The sequence below is a fragment of the Pseudophryne corroboree genome, chromosome 11 (genome assembly GCF_028390025.1).
Source record: "Pseudophryne corroboree isolate aPseCor3 chromosome 11, aPseCor3.hap2, whole genome shotgun sequence".
NCBI classification, from domain to species: domain Eukaryota; kingdom Metazoa; phylum Chordata; class Amphibia; order Anura; family Myobatrachidae; genus Pseudophryne; species Pseudophryne corroboree.
Window position 1 is genome coordinate 84,653,569 of NC_086454.1, and position 19,246 is coordinate 84,672,814.

A 19,246-nucleotide genomic window follows, 5' to 3' on the forward strand; every position below is an offset into this window, starting at 1 on the left:
AGAACCTGCCAAAGGCTTCCTGTTAAATGAAAACCAACACCGAGCATGCAGAGATGGATCTTAGTAATGTCTGGTGTCACTGGCACAAAGGGACAGTCAGTGAGGACACTGGGGACAAAACAGGACATCACACAATTTTACAACTTAAAAGTAAATACTGTAGTTACATACTAAATGCTAGGGAGTATCATTTCTCTTCTAAAAACAAAGAAAGAAGCAAGTTTACCCGTATAATAGTAAAAAGCCGCACATGCATTTATTCATGGTGCAGTTATAACTTCGGATACTCACTGGTATCATGTATGAGCTGGTTATGGATAATGCATACCTTTGCACAGCATAAACATACAAAGTATATATGCTTTTTGGCCGCCTGGGATGGGACGGCATCACAATCTGCATAGACCGGCAGCAGAGGGTTAGGGGTATGTACTAGGGGGTAAGTTAGGGTTAACAATACTCAACACCAGAAGCACCACTATATCCGCCGCAAGTCATCACTAGCTGACTGCAGGACCAAGAAGATACCGCTGGAGCCAGTAAGTTACCACTAGACCAACAGGGACGTTTTGTCGATATTATAATCATATCGACATTTTATCATGGTCAACATGAGGAATGTTGACGTGGTCAAGGTCAACAAAATCTACCACACCCAAGCCCAGGGAGCTGCATGCGGAAACAGTAGAAAGCTACTAGCGTGTTTATGGTTTCTTATTGGTCTATGCAGCTGCTCCCCCCAATTTACTGCCACTCCTCCAGCTTATAGACACTCCCCCAGTTTACAGACACGCTCCTAGCTTAAAGCTAGGCAGTGAGACAAATGTTTTATCCTCTTTATTAGTAACGCCAGTATGTAATAGAAGAAATGGGTCGCATCTTGTACAAGTTTTTGGTTTATTAAATACAATTTTTTCATTACATTGTTTTTCTCCTAGATCAGAGGTTCTCAAACGTGGTCCTCAAGGCACCCCAATGGTCCAGGTTTTAAGTTTATCTATGCTTGGCCATAGGTGACTTAATTAGCACCTTAGTCAATTTGATTTAACCATATATATTGAGTCATGGATATACCTAAAACCTGGACTGTTGGGGTGCCTTGAGGAGCGTGTTTAAGAACCTCTGTACTAGGTGCTTTCTATGGAAACTCATAATAAGCATCAATCTGGAAGATTAGAAACAAGTGCCACTCTTCCAGATTTATCCAGTAAACACCTCTTTTGAGCAATTAATAGTTACAATTAAAAAGCCAGTTTTGTGTTGTCTTTCTTCAAGGCCGAAACTAGGGTTTCTGTCACCCGGGGCAAGGCAGTCATTTGTCGTCGTCCCCCTCCCAATATACAGAAATACATCCTCCCGTACATCAATACACAGTACGGTACCATATATACACAGCCCCTGAATATACACATACCACCCAAATAAACATATATACATGCCCCTGTATATACACATACCCCAATACACTGTGATTAAATACATCCCTCCTATACTGTACATACAAATTAAGTACCCACCCCGGGTACTCCAGCATACACACACACACACACACACACACAACACCGGGTTACGCTGCACTGCTTCAGTACACACACACACACTGGGTTGCACTGTACTTCTCCAGCACACACACAGGGTTACACTGAACCGCTCCAACACACACACACACACAGGGTTACACTGCACTGCTCTAACACACACAAACAGGGTTACACTGAACTTCTCCAACACACATACACACAGGATTACACTGCACTGCTCCAGCACACATATACACAGGGTTACACTGCACCGCTCCAACACACATACACACAGGGTTACACTGCACCGCTCCAACACACATACACACAGGGTTACACTGCACCGCTCCAACACACAGGGTTACACTGCACTGCTCCAGCACACATACACAGGGTTACACTGCACCGCTCCAACACACATACACACAGGGTTACACTGCACTGCTCCAGCAGACAAACACTAGGTAACACTGAACTGCGCCAGCACATGCATGCACACACACACACACACACACACAGGGTTACACTGCACTGCTCCAACACTCATACACACAGGGTGACATTGCACTGTTCCAACACACATACACAAAGGGTTACACTGCACTGCTTCAACACACACACACACACACACACACACACACACACGGTTACACTGCACTGCTCCAACACACACACACACACACACACACACACACGTTTACACTGCACTGCTCACACACACTAGGTTAAAGTACAACACTGCACACACACATATTATACATATATAGCTGTCCGCCTCTCCCTACCTTTACACACTTCTAGTGATGATCAGTCAGGGCCCCGTCCTCTCCGTTTCTGAAGATGGCCGTCACACACACACAGCGCTGGCAGATGATTATGTGAGTGTGAAGTGGCGCCTCTGTGTTTCCGGGAAGCAGACTATACGGAGCATCCTGGCGCAGCGGAGCGGGGAGGCGCGACTTCACCCCTGCGCCGTCCTACACTGCATGTTTCCGCTTACCGCCCGCGCCGGCGCCCTCTCTCATTCCGCGCCCAGGTCGCGTGCCCCCCAGCCCCCCCCCCCCCCCCCCTAGTTGCGGCGCTCTGCTTTCTTTAATAGATCATACTTGCCAACATTTATCCAGGCAGAATTGAGACAAAAGAAGCAAAGCCCCCAATCCATGCAAATCATGCACCTAATTAACCCCAAAACTACTCTTGCTGCACCCCACTTCCACTTTCTGTAGGCCATACCCCTTTCTGAATCCAGCGTGGACAACATGCTTAATGGTTTGAGCGTGGTCAATGTTTCAAACTCTGTGCCTTGCTGTTGAACATAAGCAGTCAATGGCAATCTTGGATTTTGCTGTTGTGCATGTTGTAAGTTGCTCAAATATTTCATAAACCTCTAGCAGGCAAACTTTACATCACAAGTTATGTCTGGCAGTCCCAGTACGGGGACCAACAATACTTTACGCTATTGTGCACATACGCAGACCGGGAACAAGATGCATCTATGCCTGGGAAAGCCATATTATTTGTGGGTAGTCAGGGCAGTCGCAAATACTGGATGGGTTGTGTCTATGTTACCTTCGTGCTAAGGACCTGGACGTGACAAAACGAGAGGGCAGGAGAGAACTTCCGCCCTTACAGCACCTAAATGTCTTCTTCGTTCTCCGTTCGTTTGGGGGATTTTTTTTTTCTATGCAGCATTGGACGCTCACCGCGCTTCGGGCTCGGTGTCTCGCTCCGCTTGCCACACTATACTATTCCAAATAGATTGCGACATGGACCCAGGGTGTTATGGGAAAGGTCCTCTCCATGAAAATAAACTAGACGCTACCATACCGGATGATGAGGAAGACGATTGCCATAACTAGGGAGCCACTTGTGATTGGCTGGTTGTGAATGCTCTGCTGACACTGATTGGTGCTTTCTTTGTTGCTTGGTTACAGGGAGCTAAAGTATTTCAGCTGTTTTTGAGCTTTATTTAGTTTAACCCTTGCCTAACAGCAACTGCGCATAAAATAAATGGTTCAAAGCAACATGGGCGCAAGTAGGACCTAAGTGTCTGTGACGTGTACCTGGCTTAAACCAGATGCAGACGTTACTCGGGTACATCTCCCGCTCTGCATGTAGGCAGAAATAGATTTTTTTTTAAATTAACTTTTTACAAATTTGACTTAAGTAATTTACGCCCATTTTGCAATCAGTCCAATTTTAACCACTGCAGAAATATTGTATGTGCTATATAAATATATGTACACACAAACACAGAGAAGCATCACACCCTCTTCTAAACTAATGCTCGGTATCCGCTAAACGCCTTTCATGTACATACAGTGGCGGTGACAAACTAATACTGATGAGAATGCAGCCTATATGCTCACAATGAACCAGTGTCTTTCAATGATTATTAGTCCGGCCTCATGAATATCAACCATGAAGTGCTTCAGTGATATCCCTAGGAATAGTGATTGGATAGATTTAGGGGTCTATTCATGAAGCAGTGAAAAGAGTGGAGAAGTTGCCCATGGCAACCAATCAGCTGCTCCGTACAATTGAACAGGATGCAAATTATAAATGTTATTCAATGCTGATTGGAATAGACCCCTTAATTCTCATTCATTTGATAGAACCCACATTCAAAGTGTTCACCTTTGTGCTTATAGGACAAGTAACTTCCCTACAGGTAACATCCCTGTAAGAACAGTCAGTATTTAGCTTCTTTGTGTGGTGGGTTCAGGAAAAATGGTGGCGGGTATATTACTGTAGGCAACATAGTCTAAGGACTAAACCTGTAGACAATATTAAGGTCAGATATCTATATCATGGACATAGGTAATGATGTTATAGCTACCAAAATAAATTACAGGATCATATCTTTTGAAATGTCTTTTACATAGTTATTTAGGACTCCTGAGGTTCGATATTGAGCAGCGGATAAAATAACGTCAGTAATATGAATGAAGAGATCATTTAGGAATGGCGGGAAGTGCTCACCCATAATTACTCCCATTTAATCTCTTTGAAGCTCAGACCTAACTCAACCTATTCCTTGTACATTGGTTTTCGCTACTCCCAACTGTTCACAATGTTACCAGGTAAAAACGAGGTTTATAGTAAGAACTTACCTTTGTTAAAACTCTTTCTGCGAGGTACACTGGGCTCCACAAGAAATGGACAATGGGGTGTAGAGTAGGATCTTGATCCGAGGCACCAACCGGCTCAAAGCTTTGACTGTTCCCAGAATGCATAGCGCCGCCTCCTATATCACCCCGCCTCCCTGCACATGATATCAGTTTTTAGTTAACCAGTCCAATGCAGTAGCAGGAAAAGAGACGACAACGGTTAGAAGCCACAACATCGCATTCTCACGACAGGAGACGTGTCAGCGGCTAATGCCATACCAACCCAAAGAAGCTAAGTGCGTCAGGGTGGGCGCCTTGTGGAGCCCAGTGTACCTCGCAGAAAGAGTTTTAACAAAGGTAAGTTCTTACCATAAAACTTGTTTTCTGCTGCGGGGTACACTGGGCTCCACAAGGAATGGACAATGGGGATGTCCTAAAGCAGTTCCTTATGGGAGGTGATGCACTGTAGAGGGCACAAGAACCCGGCGTCCAAAGGAAGCATTCTGGGAAGCGGCAGTATCGAAGGCATAGAACCTTATGAACGTGTTCACAGAGGACCACGTAGCCGCCTTGCACAATTGTTCAAGGGTCACACCACGTTGGGCCGCCCAAGAAGGACCAACAGATCAAGTAGAATGGGCCTTAATGTGATCAGGAGCCGAGAGACCAGCCTTCACATAAGCATGTGCAATCACCATTCTAAGCCATCTGGCCAGAGTTTGCTTGTGAGCAGGCCAGCCCCGTTTGTGAAACCCAAACACAACAAAAAGAGAATCTGATTTCCTAATAGGAGCAGTTCTCTTCACATAGATACAGAGAGCCCGTACCACATCCAAAGACCACTCTTTGGGAGACAGATCAGGAGAAACAAGTGCCGGAACTACAATCTCCTGATTAAGGTGGAACGAAGAAACCACCTTAGGTAGATAGCCGGGACGAGTCCTAAGAACCGCCCGGTCACGGTGAAATATCAGATATGGGGTACTACAGGACAAGGCACCCAATTCCGACACTCTTCTAGCTGAAGCAATAGCCAGCAGAAACACCACCTTAAGGGAAAGCCACTTAAGGTCAGCTGAACCAAGAGGTTCAAATGGAGACTCTTGTAACGCCTCCAAAACCACCGACAAGTCCCAAGGAGCCACCGGCGGGACATAGGGAGGTTGGATACGCAACACGCGAGTAAAGGTATGCACATCAGGTAAGGTCTCAATTTTTCTCTGAAACCACACCGACAAGGCAGATATTTGAACCTTGAGGGAGGCCAGATGTAGGCCTAAGTCCAGGCCCTGCTGAAGAAAAGCCAACAAATTGGCTATACTAAACTTGGAAGCGTCATAATCGTTAGATGCGCACCAAACAAAGTAAGAATGCCAGACCCTATAGTAAATCTGAGCCGAAGCCGGTTTCCGGGCCCACAACATAGTTTGAATGACCACCTCAGAAAACTCTTTAGCCCTTAAGACGGAAGCTTCAAGAGCCACGCCGTCAAAGACAGCCGGGCTAGGTCCTAGTAGACACAGGGGCCCTGAACGAGGAGGTCTGGGCATTGTGGAAGTAGAATTGGACGCTCTGACGATAGGCCTTGCAGGTCTGAGAACCAGTGCCGTCTGGGCCACGCTGGAGCTATGAGAAGCAGAATTCCTTTTTCTTGCTTGAACTTCCAAATTACCCTGGGCAGGAGTGACACCGGAGGGAACACGTACGGCAGCCGAAACCTCCACAGTACCGCCAGCGCATCCACGAATGCTGCTTGAGGATCCCTTGTCCTTGCTCCGAAGACCGGAACCTTGTGATTGTGTCGAGACGCCATCAGATCTACATCTGGAAGGCCCCACCTTTCCACTAGGAGTTGAAACACTTCTGGATGGAGGCCCCACTCGCCGGCATGCATGTCCGGACGACTGAGAAAGTCCGCTTCCCAATTCAGGACTCCCGGAATGAATATTGCCGATATGGTCGGTAGATGGCGTTCTGCCCACTGTAGAATCTGTGAGACTTCCTTCATTGCTAGGCGGCTTCGAGTGCCGCCTTGATGATTTATGCAAGCCACTGGTGGCGTTGTCCGACTGTACTTGAACAGGACGGTTCTGAATTAAATGCTGGGCTAGGTTCAAGGCATTGAAGACCGCCCACAACTCCAGAATATTGATCGAGAGGAGGGACTCCTCCTTGGTCCACCGCCCCTGAAGGGAGTGTTGCTCCAGCACCGCGCCCCAACCTCTTAGACTGGCATCTGGCATCAACAGGACCCAGTCGGATATCCAGAACGGATGGCCCCTGCACAGTTGTTGGTCCCGGAGCCACCAGAGCAGCGACAGACGGACCTCCGGAGTCAATGAGATCATTTGAGACCTGATCCGGTGAGGCAGGCCGTCCCATTTGGCTAGAATCAGCCTCTGGAGAGGGCGAGAGTGAAATGGAGCGTACTCCACCATGTCGAATGCTGACACCATGAGGCCCAGCACCTGCATCGCCGAATGTATCGACACTTGCGGACGAGATAGGAAGCAACGAATCCTGCCCTGAAGTTTCAGGACTTTCTCCTGAGACAGGAACAACCGCTGGTTGTGAGTGTCCAATAGTGCTCCCAGATGCACCACGCTCTGAGCAGGGATCAGGGATGACTTCTTACAGTTGATGAGCCACCCGTGGGCTTGCAGAAACCGGACTGTCACATCTAGATGACGCAGGAGAAGTTATGGGGAATTTGCCAGGATTAACAAGTCGTCCAAATACGGCAGTATCCTGACCCCTTGACGGCGGAGTACCACCGTCATCACCGCCATGACTTTTGTAAAGACTTGCGGAGCTGTTGTTAAACCAAAAGGTAACGCCCAAAACTGGTAATGGCAGGTGCCAATCGCAAATCTCAGGTATTGCTGATGAGCCACTGCTATAGCAATATGCAGGTAAGCATCCTGTATATACAGGGAGACCATGAAGTCCCCAGGTTCCAAGGCCAGAACTATAGAGCGAAGGGTTTCAACCCGGCACCTGGAAACCTTCACAAACCTGTTCAATGCCTTGAGGTTGAGAATGGGCCGGGAGGACCCATTTGGTTTCGGGACTAGAAACAGCGGAGAATAGTACCCCCGGTCCCTCTGCGCAAGGGGCACCTGTACCACCACTCCTGTATCCAGGAGGGTCTGTACCACCGAATGTAGAGTGTTTGCCTTTGTCTTGTCCAACGGGACATCTGTCTGGCAAAATCGATGAGGGGGTCGGTTTTTGAAGGCTATGGCGTAACCTCGAGTGACGACTTCCCGTAACCAGGCATCTGAAGTGGTTTTCAACCATTCCTGGGTCTACCCTAGAAGCCGGCCCCCCACCCTGGGATCCCCCAGAGGGAGGCTCGCCCCATCATGCGGCAGGCTTATCTGTCTTGGAAGCTGGCCGACGGGCCGCCCAGGCTCTTTTGGGCTTAGGCTTACCAGGTTTGGAAGTGCGGGCCTGCTTGTTGTACGCCTGACCTTTTGCTTTACCTGAAGGATGAAAGGGGCGAAAGGAAGTACCTTTAGCCTTCGACACAGAAGGAGCAGTACTTGGCAGACAGGCAGTTTTGGCAGTAGCCAAGTCAGCCACAATCTTATTTAAATCCTCCCCAAACAGAATATCTCCCTTAAAACGGAGTACCTCCAGGGTTTTTCTAGAGTCCAGATCCACAGACCAGGATCTCAGCCACAATATCCGGCGAGCCAGGACTGACGTAGTAGAGGCCTTGGCTGCCAGGATACCGGCATCAGAAGCTGTGACAATATAAGACAAGCATTGTCTAGCATGGTCAGAGGAGATTTCAGCATCTACCTCCAAGGCCCATGCTTCAATGGCCTCTGCAACCCAAGTAGCTGCAATAGTGGGCCTTTGTGCAGCACCCGTGAGGGTGTAAATCGCTTTCAGACAACCCTCCACACGTTTATCCGTAGGCTCTTTTAGAGACGTGACAGTGGTGACCAGTAGAGCTGAGGAAACTACCATCCTAGCCACATGCGAGTCCACTGGAGGAGGCGTTTCCCAATTCTTAGACAGCTCCGGCGCGAGGGAATAGCGAGCCAGCATCTTCTTTTGAGGCACAAACTTCGTACCAGGGTTTTCCCAGGGTTCCTGACGTATATCAATTAGGTGGTCAGAGTGAGGTAAAACTTGTTTAATCACCTTCTGACGCTTGAACCTATCTGGTTTCTTAGCAGGAACGGATGGCTCGGGATCATCCGTAATCTGTAAAATTAACTTAATAGCCTCCAAAAGATCAGGAACATCTACATGTGAACCACCCTCCCCATCAGCCGTATCTGAGTCAGAACCTGTGGGGTCAGTGTAAGTGCCGTCTTCATCCGACGAGGTGTCAGTGACAGCAGTGGATTGTGAGGAGACAAGCGCTCGCTTAGAGGACCCCTTGGACGTAGGCAAGTGACGGTCAGACTTTTTAGAATTTAGGGACTGGTTCAACTTCTCTATTTGAGCAGATAAATCGTCCGCCCATGGCGGGTTAGCTGCAGGGACCACAAACGGTTGCACCGGAATTGGGGGTCCCATAGGGGGTGTTAGTTTATGAACTAGCTTATGCAGAAGCGTGGAAAAAGCGGCCCACGGCGGGTCATTATTTGCCCCCGTTGCCACAGTCCCACTGGGGGGCAAGGAGCCCCCAGAACCAGAGCCCAAAGCTTCTATATTCTCCTCATAGGTATCTGCGGCTTCAGCAACACCGGCAGTGTGTTCAGCCCCAGAACCGTTACCCTCAGAAGCAGACATGATATAACTTGCAGTATCAGGTAACACAGTACAATTTGTCAGCAGCACAATACCTCTAGCCCAAACCCATGCGCAGTGTAATCAGCACCAGCAGAGATAAAGGAGAGATATGGTGACTAAATCACAGAGAAAAATACGTAATACAGTATATCTTTGTGAAAATCCTATATTAGATAAAACCTGACGCACCAAGCCCCCTCAGGTTATAGAATATAGGGAAAGCAGGTTGAGTGAAAGACACGAAATGGACACCACTCAGCTATCAAATGCACACACAAATAGTCACAGTCTGTACAATGCAGAGGTTATTACTAACAATAATACTGCACTGGACTAGCTTACACAGCTATATAACAATAGATATAACAGTACACAGTAAGAACTGGATGTATATCACAGGGTAATTGTACTAGGAAACCCTGACTAAATGCACTCTTTCTTAACTAACACTGACTAAAAAAGGCAGGTAAAATACTTAAGTGTCTTGTAAAGTCACAGCACTGACAACCAGGCGGCTTTACATAGGAGGATTTGCCGAAGCATTCCCAGGAACAGTGAGCTGAGGGATAATGGCGCCGCAGACATTGCCAAGGAGTGAGGGAGAGACAGATATGCAGCTCCAGGGCGGGAACATTTGCAGAAAATGGCACCCTGGGGCTGGGGGAGGGGCTTCAGGTCCAAGCTCTATCCCCCTGATGGCAAAACCACCGGGTACTGCGGGCTCTAATAAAACGGTTTATAGAGAAAACCTGACCTGTCCCATGCCCTGGTGATCTAGTGGGATCGCCTGTACTGCCACAGTGTCCACGGCCAGCGTGCGCGGCCTGCCTCCCACTGACCGCGCCGGATCGCGATAAAGACCGGGTCCCGCAAGCGGGACCCACTTACCACCTCCCGAAGCGCGGCCACGCGATCCCGGAGAGCCCCCGTCGTGTGTGCCTAACAAGAAGAAAACCGGAGCCTCCTGCTGTAGTTACCCGGCAACCAGGGCTTGGGAGTGAACAGCGCCGCTGGGGAGAGCCGGAGCTGCAGCTGTGAATGTCCACTGACATGTAACACTGCTGCTGCTCTTGAAGTCTTCACTTTTTTCCTCAGAAAAAAAGCTCTTCTTAGGGCTGCCTGGAGCAGCCCCTCTGTTAAGTGCCTGCTACTGCAGCACCAACTACAAAACTGAGATCCTGTGCAGGGAGGCGGGGTGATATAGGAGGCGGCGCTATGCATTCTGGGAACAGTCAAAGCTTTGAGCCGGTTGGTGCCTCGGATCAAGATCCTACTCTACACCCCATTGTCCATTCCTTGTGGAGCCCAGTGTAACCCGCAGCAGAAACTGTAATAATATAGTTGACCGCAGCAGCAAATTTGTTAGCGAACGGGCAAAACCATGTGCACTGCAGGGGGGGCATATGTAACATGTGCAGAGAGAGTTAGATTTGGGTGAGGTGTGTTCAAACTAAAATCTAAATTGCAGTGCAAAAATAAAGCAGCCAGTATTTACCCTGCACAGAAACAATATAACCCACCCAAATCTAACTCTCTCTGCACATGTTATATCTGCCCCACCTGCAGTGCACATGGTTATGCCCAACTGCTAACAAATTTGCTGCTGCGATCAGATCTGAATTACCCCCATAATCCCCTTAGTTACTAAGCACAATTATCCAGTTATCTACTCCTAGAACACTGTATTGGGTATGTGGAACCATTAGCTTAAAGAACACAAATGCCCCCATAAGTCAGGAAACATGGCACACGCATGCGGTGTTACCAACGCGGGTACAGTACCTATTACTGGGGCACTGACGCTTCTGCTGATATCTTTAAACCAATCCGAAAACAACAAATTAGGAAGAAAAGAAAATGAAAGTTGAAATTTAGGAACTGAAAGGAAGAGGAATCTGAGTAAATAAACAGCTGAGATGAGCAATGAGAGGAGAGAAAGATGACAGGTTTTAAAGTCAAGTTTACTTAATTCTTTGTAATTAATAACATATTGCTATAGCACGCCTCCGGACAACCGGTAAAGGGATTGGTGTGCCTATTACAGCATTACTAGAATGATTGTGTACAGTGACACAGATGGACTACACCAACTCCTTTATCAATGCCGTAAAGCATGGGTCTTCAACCTGTGGCCCTCCAGATGCTGTGGAACTACACGTCCCAGCATGCCCTACCACAGCTTTACTATTAAGGCATTCTAAAACTGAGGCAGGGCATGATGGGATGTGTAGTTCCATAGCAGATGGAGGGCCACAGGTTGAAGACCCATACCGTAAAGGAATCAAACAGTTGGTAAGTTGTATATCCTGCCTTACCTCTCATACATTCTAAATGCAGACAGCCGAGCAATGTGTATATACCTGGAACGGACATCACTGCTGGGGTGCGACCACTACATGGACTGAGGGTGAGAGGTGACAACACCTCCACTTGACTCTTTAGAAGGTATGACCATTTTCCCCCAGAATCATTATGCCATTCACTCATTGTTCCCACACGTTCTGCTGCTGATGTCACTTATTAATTCCAATATGGTCAACAAACTATAATAATTTCTCTAAAAACATATATACTGTACCAGTGCTAAGCATCACGGAGCCAGTATCTATCCACTATGTTACTCACTATCAGTGCAAATACCTATCTGATATTCAGGATCTGTCCAGCCAGAGTAATTTGGGCATTTTCCCGGATTACGCCAATAAATACATAACTTACGCAAGCTCTGCAGTCCGTTTGATTCGCTCTTGAAGTGCAGAGCATTCTGGGATTCAGGATTCCTGTAGCAGTCATGTGACCCATTGGGAGTGGTGCGAGAGAGTTTTCCCGGCAATGTCTGGTACCTGGGATCAGCGTTACACTGATATGGAGAGACATGAACAGGTCACTTAGAAGGAGGTCTGAGTTAGGATGTTAACAGAAAACACTGCAAATCCCAGAACTGCAGACTACCATAATTCACATGCCAGCAGAGAGCACTATTACCCTGGGGGAGATTAATCAAAGCTTGGAGAGAGTGAACCAACCAATCAGCTCCTGACATACAGGTTGTGTTTGAAAAATAACAGGAGCCGATTAGTGGGTAAATTCTCTCTCTCCACGCTTTGCTACACCCCCCTCCCCCCCCCCCCCTTCCCCTCCTTTTGCCATATATATCTGGGTAAATGACTATGCTGCTGTAAATGGGTAAATGGTTGGTATACCTGCAGCCAATCCTTGTTCTGTTCATTATATAATGACGTGATTTGGGAAATAAGGACACCTAGACTCTATGCCAGTCAGGTGATTTAGGGGTCCATTCATGAAGCAATGAAAAGTGTGGAGAAGTGAGCCAGTGGAGAAGTTACCCAAGGCAACCAGTCAGCTGCTACATATCATTTTATAGTATGCACTTTAGAAATGTTACCTCAAAACTGATCGATTGCCATGGGCAACTTCTCCACAGGCTCACTTCTCCACTCTTTTCACTGCTTCATGAACAGACCCCCTTAGTCATAGGACAGGGCAAGCAATGAAGGCGCTGTATATGTTAGTTCATATCTTTGGTTCCATGGTTATATAAAGCAAATCTCTCAGACACCATTTTGGCTCAGACAAGTGGGTCACCCATTATCTGTGAAGCAGCTGGTATCTCTAGAACAAACAAAATACACAGGCCAAATGTATACTGAATAACACATATAGCTATTTTTGATGAAACAATTAAATAGAGAAGCTGATTTGTAGCAGTGGTTCTCAGCTCCAGTCCCCAAGTACCCCCAACAGGTCATGTTTTCAGGATTTCTGTCTGTGGAAACAGGCCCTCTTCCCTCATGTGCTTATCCTTTTTCTTACTTTAATAATCTTCAGCTGCACCAAATCCAGCAGTCTACTGCCACCTGATACTTATTTCGGTGTAATTTGCTGATGTAGCTATGTTTATTTACCCTGTACTTGTCCTATATTGTCTTCAACTGTAAGTTGCTGTTTTGATTATTTGTTTATGTACTCTGTAATTGGGTGCTGCGGAACCCTTGTGGCGCCATATAAATAAAGGATAATAATAATAGACTGGCAAAAAACAAAGCGGATATGGCATGTGGACATATTGGGGCACACTTCCAATTGCTTCAAGTACTTGTTAAAAAAATAAATAAATAAAAAAAAATATATATATATATATATATATATATATATATATATATATATATTGTAGATGGTCCAATGAGTCACAGGGGAGTGTGCCATCCCACTGTCTTGTTGCCCCTCTGTAAATAAAGGATTATAGCCCTTAGATCCTGCTCCCATAGTCCTTCCCCCCAAAAATAAACATTACTTTCACTGTAGTGGTGTGGCTCTACCAGATCCTCGCCCAACCCCACTTGCACACAAGACAAACCTATTTATAAATCCAAGACTATGGGGGACATTTACTAAGCAGTGATAAGAGCGGAGAAGTGAGCCAGTTGCCCCATCCACCAATCAGCAGCTCTGTATAATTGTATGTATGCAAATTATAGATGTTACTTCAGTGCTGATTGGTTGCCATGGGCACTTCTCAGCTCATATCACTGCTTAGTAAATATCCCCCTATGATTGAACCCCCCCCCCCCCCCCCCCTCAAAGTCAGCAATTAAGTACTTACGGGAAGTAAGGATTAAGGTTTTAGAAGGGCCTACGTAGACTTGAATACTGGGCCATTCCATGAAAATTTGTAAAAATGTCCCATACATGACACTATAAAAGAAAAACCTGTAGCTGTGTATCTATTGAGTTTTCAACATAGGTTGCCAAGTTAAATTATAACTCTCTCATAGGTTATTATAAAAAAAATAACACAGGCTCTTAATTTGGAGTTGGAGGGAATCATCGAGTAGAAGTTTCCTTTACAAAACCGTGGTGGACTTGGTTTGTCCCATGGGCGAAAACAACATTTTGTGATACTGTGTTGGGTTTAACGGATATTTTTTTCTACCCAAACAATAAGCCTAGTTAGGCACTTACATACATCTATCTTTTGTCAAAAATAACTTTGTCGTGTTAAGTTTTAACAAAAATGTATATGTTAAAACTTACAGTGGAATAGCTCTATTACTGAAATTTATTACATGCAAGAGGACAACAAATATTTCTCAGCAAGGAAGAGTGGGAACACGTTCCTAAAGTAAGAATAGAAATTCTGTTTAGCAACAAGAAACTTTTGGATTACGGACTGACCAGTTGCCCCAACCTCTGTGCTTGCCAGGTTCACTTTAATTTATTTATTTTATTCCATCTGTGCTAAAATATCAGGTGTAATCTTGTACTCTGCAACGTTGTATAAAGCTATTTGTACTTGGTGAGTCAGTGAAATAAGCAGTTCAACCAGAGGCAGCAATAACCAGATAATGCTGCAATATCCCATTCACGCTGCTTCAGCTTCTGGTCTAGGTTGGGTTACTGAGCAAACTCATATCGTGGTGAACGTTTTATAAATGGCAAGAACTGAGGAGATGTTGATTTGTGACACTCATCATCCGTCAGCTAGTAGTGTAAGTGGTTGTAAAATGTTCTTTGGAAAAAAAATAAAATCCAAACACTGCACCATGTAAAATGTAGTAACATAAAACACAACAATGTTTAATAGAGTTAATATACCTCAGGTGTTACAACAGGCTCAGGGATTTCCCCATCATCATGCTATGAAGTGTCAAGGAGGGAAAGGTCAAGATGCAAAGGAAAAAAGTAACAAGAACAACCGGTTAGTATTGTGTTCAAACACAACATGGTGAATTGTTAGACACTACGGATCCCAGGGCTGCCACCAGCCACTTACTGTCAGCTCTGGGACGGTATCCGTTCACATGGTCGACCATGTTATGGTCGACAGTGATTAGGTCGACCACTATTGGTCAACATTGACATGGTCGACATGGACACAAGGTCGACACATGGAAATGGTCGACACATTAAAAGGTCGACATGAGTTTTTTTACTTTTTTTTCTTTTGGGGAACTTTTCCATACTTTACGATCCACGTGGACTACGTTTGGAACGTTAATCTGTGCCAAGCGAAGCGGTAGCGGAGCGAAGGCACCATGCCCGAAGCATGGCGAGCGAAGCGAGCCATGCGAGGGGACGCGGTGCACTAATTGGGGTTCCCAGTCACTTTACGCAAAAAACGACACCAAAAAAAACTAAAAAAACAACAACTCATGTCGACCTTTCATGTGTCGACCTTTCACGTGTCGACCATTTTCATGTGTCGACCATGTGTCCATGTCGACCATGTCAATGTCGACCAATAGCGGTCGACCTAATGACTGTCGACCATAACATGTCGACCATTCATACCGGAACCCTCTGGGACTCAGTAACTTCAGTGGCATTCAACCCTTTTACTCATCAAGACCTCAATGGCTGCAAAGGGATCAATGCCCGATTGAATGAGTCCTATCATTTTTGCAGGTATTTAAAGAAGATTTCTGTCCTTTACGGTGCTCCATCAAGTCGCACAGCCTGCAGCACTGGATAATGGGGCATTATAGCAATGCTCTAAATACAAGCCAGTAATAATTATTAAAGCTTGTATTTCCCAATAAGGTATTTTGTATGATATGGGATGTTGCAGGCATTTATATTAGAAATTTAGTGATAGGCAATATATTTTTAAGACGCTACTAAAAAAAAATAAAAAAAAATACTATAATATATATATTGTATATACTAAATAAATAAGTTAAATACTGTATATTTTGAGGTCACAACACGAGTAAAGGAGTTAGACTAATGCCACATATACTGTATATTAATACACCAGATTTGCTATATATTAATAAATGAAATCTTTAATAATGATAATTAACACAAAAAACATGCTGCTAGTTAAAAAAAAGATTTCATAGCACAGATAATGTAAAACACACCCAACACACAGAACTGCCAATCATTAACACAGAGGTGAGACGGACATTTATGACAGTGTGGATCCAGGTTAGAACCAGTGATGAACCCACTACTAGGATATGTGGATTCCACCTATGTGTGCATGACCTGAGGCAGGAGGGGGAACAGGCATCCTACTCCGTAACAAGATGGGAAATGTCACCAGTGATGGGGTTGGCCAAGTTGAATGCCAGAGGTTCCAAGCACACATCTGTAGAATCATTACGAAAACTTGCCCTAAAAACAAACTTGAATCAAATAAGCCCCTTCCGATGTATAGAGCTACACAGGGCCAACGCCCTGTAATGTAACCGAGTCCCTCACTCGGTATATGAGGCCTTATCTAGGTAAACTGTGTCCATTGAATGTTTGTCAGTGCCGCTCTATGGGGGATATTCAATTAGCAGCGATAACGGACTTTTCGCGTGAAAAGTCCGGTTTTCGTGCGAAAAAACAGACTTTTCCTGCGAAACGCAATTACAGCCTATTCAATTTTCCGGAAAAATGTACCGGTGATAATTTTTTCACTAATTTCACTTCACCTACTCTGAGCAGGTGAAAAGTTGGGAAAAGTCACTATTTTAAGGTAAAAATGTTTGGATATGGTACAGAAACCCTGGGACACCCCCCTTAATCACTAATTAGGCACGTTTATATTTTTAATTGGCCAATAATGACATGTCATTTTTGGGGTGAAAAAGTACAAAGTGATGGAAATTGGGGTTCAAGGTATGGGACAGGTATATTGGGGTGCTTTATGAGTGGGACAGGTGTTTTTAGGCTTGCAGGTGGGAGTAATCGGTCTGTTTCCACTTTTTTTTTAAAGTACCCTAAAATGACCCAAATATATACTTATACCCATTTTCATGTACCCCAAATTTAATGAGAGCACTTATTTTGCACAAAAAAAACTTGCTATAATTTTTTTGCATTTTTAAAAAAAATGCATATAACAACCATTTCACACAATTTAAGTCCCCCAAAACTCTCTAATGTGATCTCTAATACACATCTCTTCTGTTTTCCTATGTTAGTTTAGCATTTTTTGGGGTACAGGCTGATTTTCCCATCTTCACCTACACTTTTCACTGCAACAACTTTCACGTGAAACTCGTCTGGAATTAAATAGGTCGAAAAACGGGAGCGCGCATACCCGCGAAAAGCCGTTTTCGCAGCAATTTTTGGGCGAAAAATTGCTGCGAATTTGCGAATAATTGAATACCCTAGCATGACTGTCTGCAGCCGCTGCCCAGTCACTCCAACGACAACCCTTCAATAGATCAATTTCACTTTACGTCGTCTTCTGGAGCTTTTCCTATGCAAATATTTTTACTCTGCACGCTACTTCATACTGTAATAAGTCATTCATATTAAATACCCCAGAAGTGGTGTGTATCATTTAATGGTAGTACTAAGTAACACGGAGAAGACAAACTCTAGGATACATTTACATGACATGTATTAAAAAAGATTTGTGGTCATGCATCAAACTATAAGCAAAAGTCCGTGATCCCACCACCAATTGAGACAGATATAGAAAACAAAAATGAAAATAAATAAATAAATAAAAATAATAATATATATATATATATATTTGTTATCTTTGTCTGTTAGTCATGCACACAGTCTTCTAACAGCACAAATCCATGAAACGTGTTGGCGGTAGATCAATAGCTCACGACGTGGCACACATGTAGGTTGCACACACACGTCATTCAGCAAAGGAGGTAAATACGCTTTTGTTTAAAGGGCACATCTTAAGCTGGGGGTGGGTTCAGATAGAAAGCGTGCAGCTTTAAATGTAATGACCTGTAAGACATGACTTTGAATAGTTTTTTTTGACTGGTGCTGGGTTGTTAAATTACATGAGCTGCCTGAATATAAACTTCAGCTCAATTTATAAATGAAAAAAAAACGTTAAATTTTTTTTTTTTTAAATCATTTCGGAACTTCAAAACAGATATTGCAGTGTGTGGGGCCAGCATGAGAACTTTCATGTTGCCTGTTCTGATTCAGTTTCTCACAAATGGAACATATAGCCATATTTAAAAAAACAGAGAAGTGCGTATAAAAGAATCAATGGTAATATTTGATTGGTTAATATGGGTTACATCACATTTGTGCACTACGGGGGAGAATTAACAAACCTACTAAAGTGTAACTGTTGCCCATAGCAACCAATCAGATTTTAGCTACCATTTACCTAGTACAGGTATGTTCATCCACCATACTGTTTGTCACATTATAAATGACTGCACATTATCAACTGGTCTGTGCTGTAGTTCACTGCACCCAGGAGAGTGTCCAATGCAGATAAGACTGCATAGTACCCAATATATACCAGCATATGTTCATGTATACATGTCAAACTTGGCTCTAGAACATTTCATGAACGGATCATTGCACCTTTTCCGTAGGTCCAGTTTGCAAATCTTCCAGACTGGTTGACAGTGTTCTGGGCTGAGCTCTATAAAATGAAGACAAATGGCTAAAAGTTTAGCTTTTATGGAGTTTCAAGAAGTCATATAAAAGAAGATATATATTTTGACAATAATTTCATTGTGCGACACTAAAGCGCTCACCTATTCCTGTACTCCAGGTGCTCTTCTTGTGGTGAGCTGCCATTTTCATGTGGGCTGTGCGTGCTATTGCTGCCAAGAAATATTAGGGTCTATGGTTTAGAATTTCAAAAAATCCTCTCATGATCTAACTACAACATCAATGTAACAAGTCCTCTTAGGCTAACGCCCCATAACAATGAGAATAACAGGTCAGTGGCAAACGCAGGATTTGCAAGGGGGGGTTTCCAGAACTGGGCGGAGCCAATCACGGGGGTGGGGACTGAGGTGACCCAGTATATGCTGGGTCCGTAAAACTAGTGTGTCTGTATATATATATATATATATATATATATATATATATATATATATATACACATACATACATACATATATCTACACA

At 44.7% G+C, this 19,246-nt stretch overlaps 1 protein-coding gene across 14 annotated transcripts in view; it reads right to left on the reverse strand.

Annotated features, from left to right (window-relative positions):
- Window positions 1-19,246, reverse strand: part of PPFIBP2 (PPFIA binding protein 2) — a 302,451-nt gene that overhangs the window by 25,614 nt on the left and 257,591 nt on the right. For 11 of the 14 annotated variants that reach the window (XM_063944500.1, XM_063944498.1, XM_063944496.1 and 8 more), the window contains 5 exons: window positions 18,868-18,936; window positions 18,692-18,752; window positions 14,999-15,040; window positions 12,101-12,242; window positions 11,165-11,197 (listed from right to left, as the gene is read on the reverse strand). In XM_063944500.1, the coding sequence (XP_063800570.1) occupies window positions 11,165-11,197; window positions 12,101-12,242; window positions 14,999-15,040; window positions 18,692-18,752; window positions 18,868-18,936 (347 nt within the window). The remainder of the gene's footprint in view (window positions 1-11,164; window positions 11,198-12,100; window positions 12,243-14,998; window positions 15,041-18,691; window positions 18,753-18,867; window positions 18,937-19,246) is intronic. The other 3 variants (XM_063944497.1, XM_063944509.1, XM_063944499.1) reach the window with 2 other exon arrangements.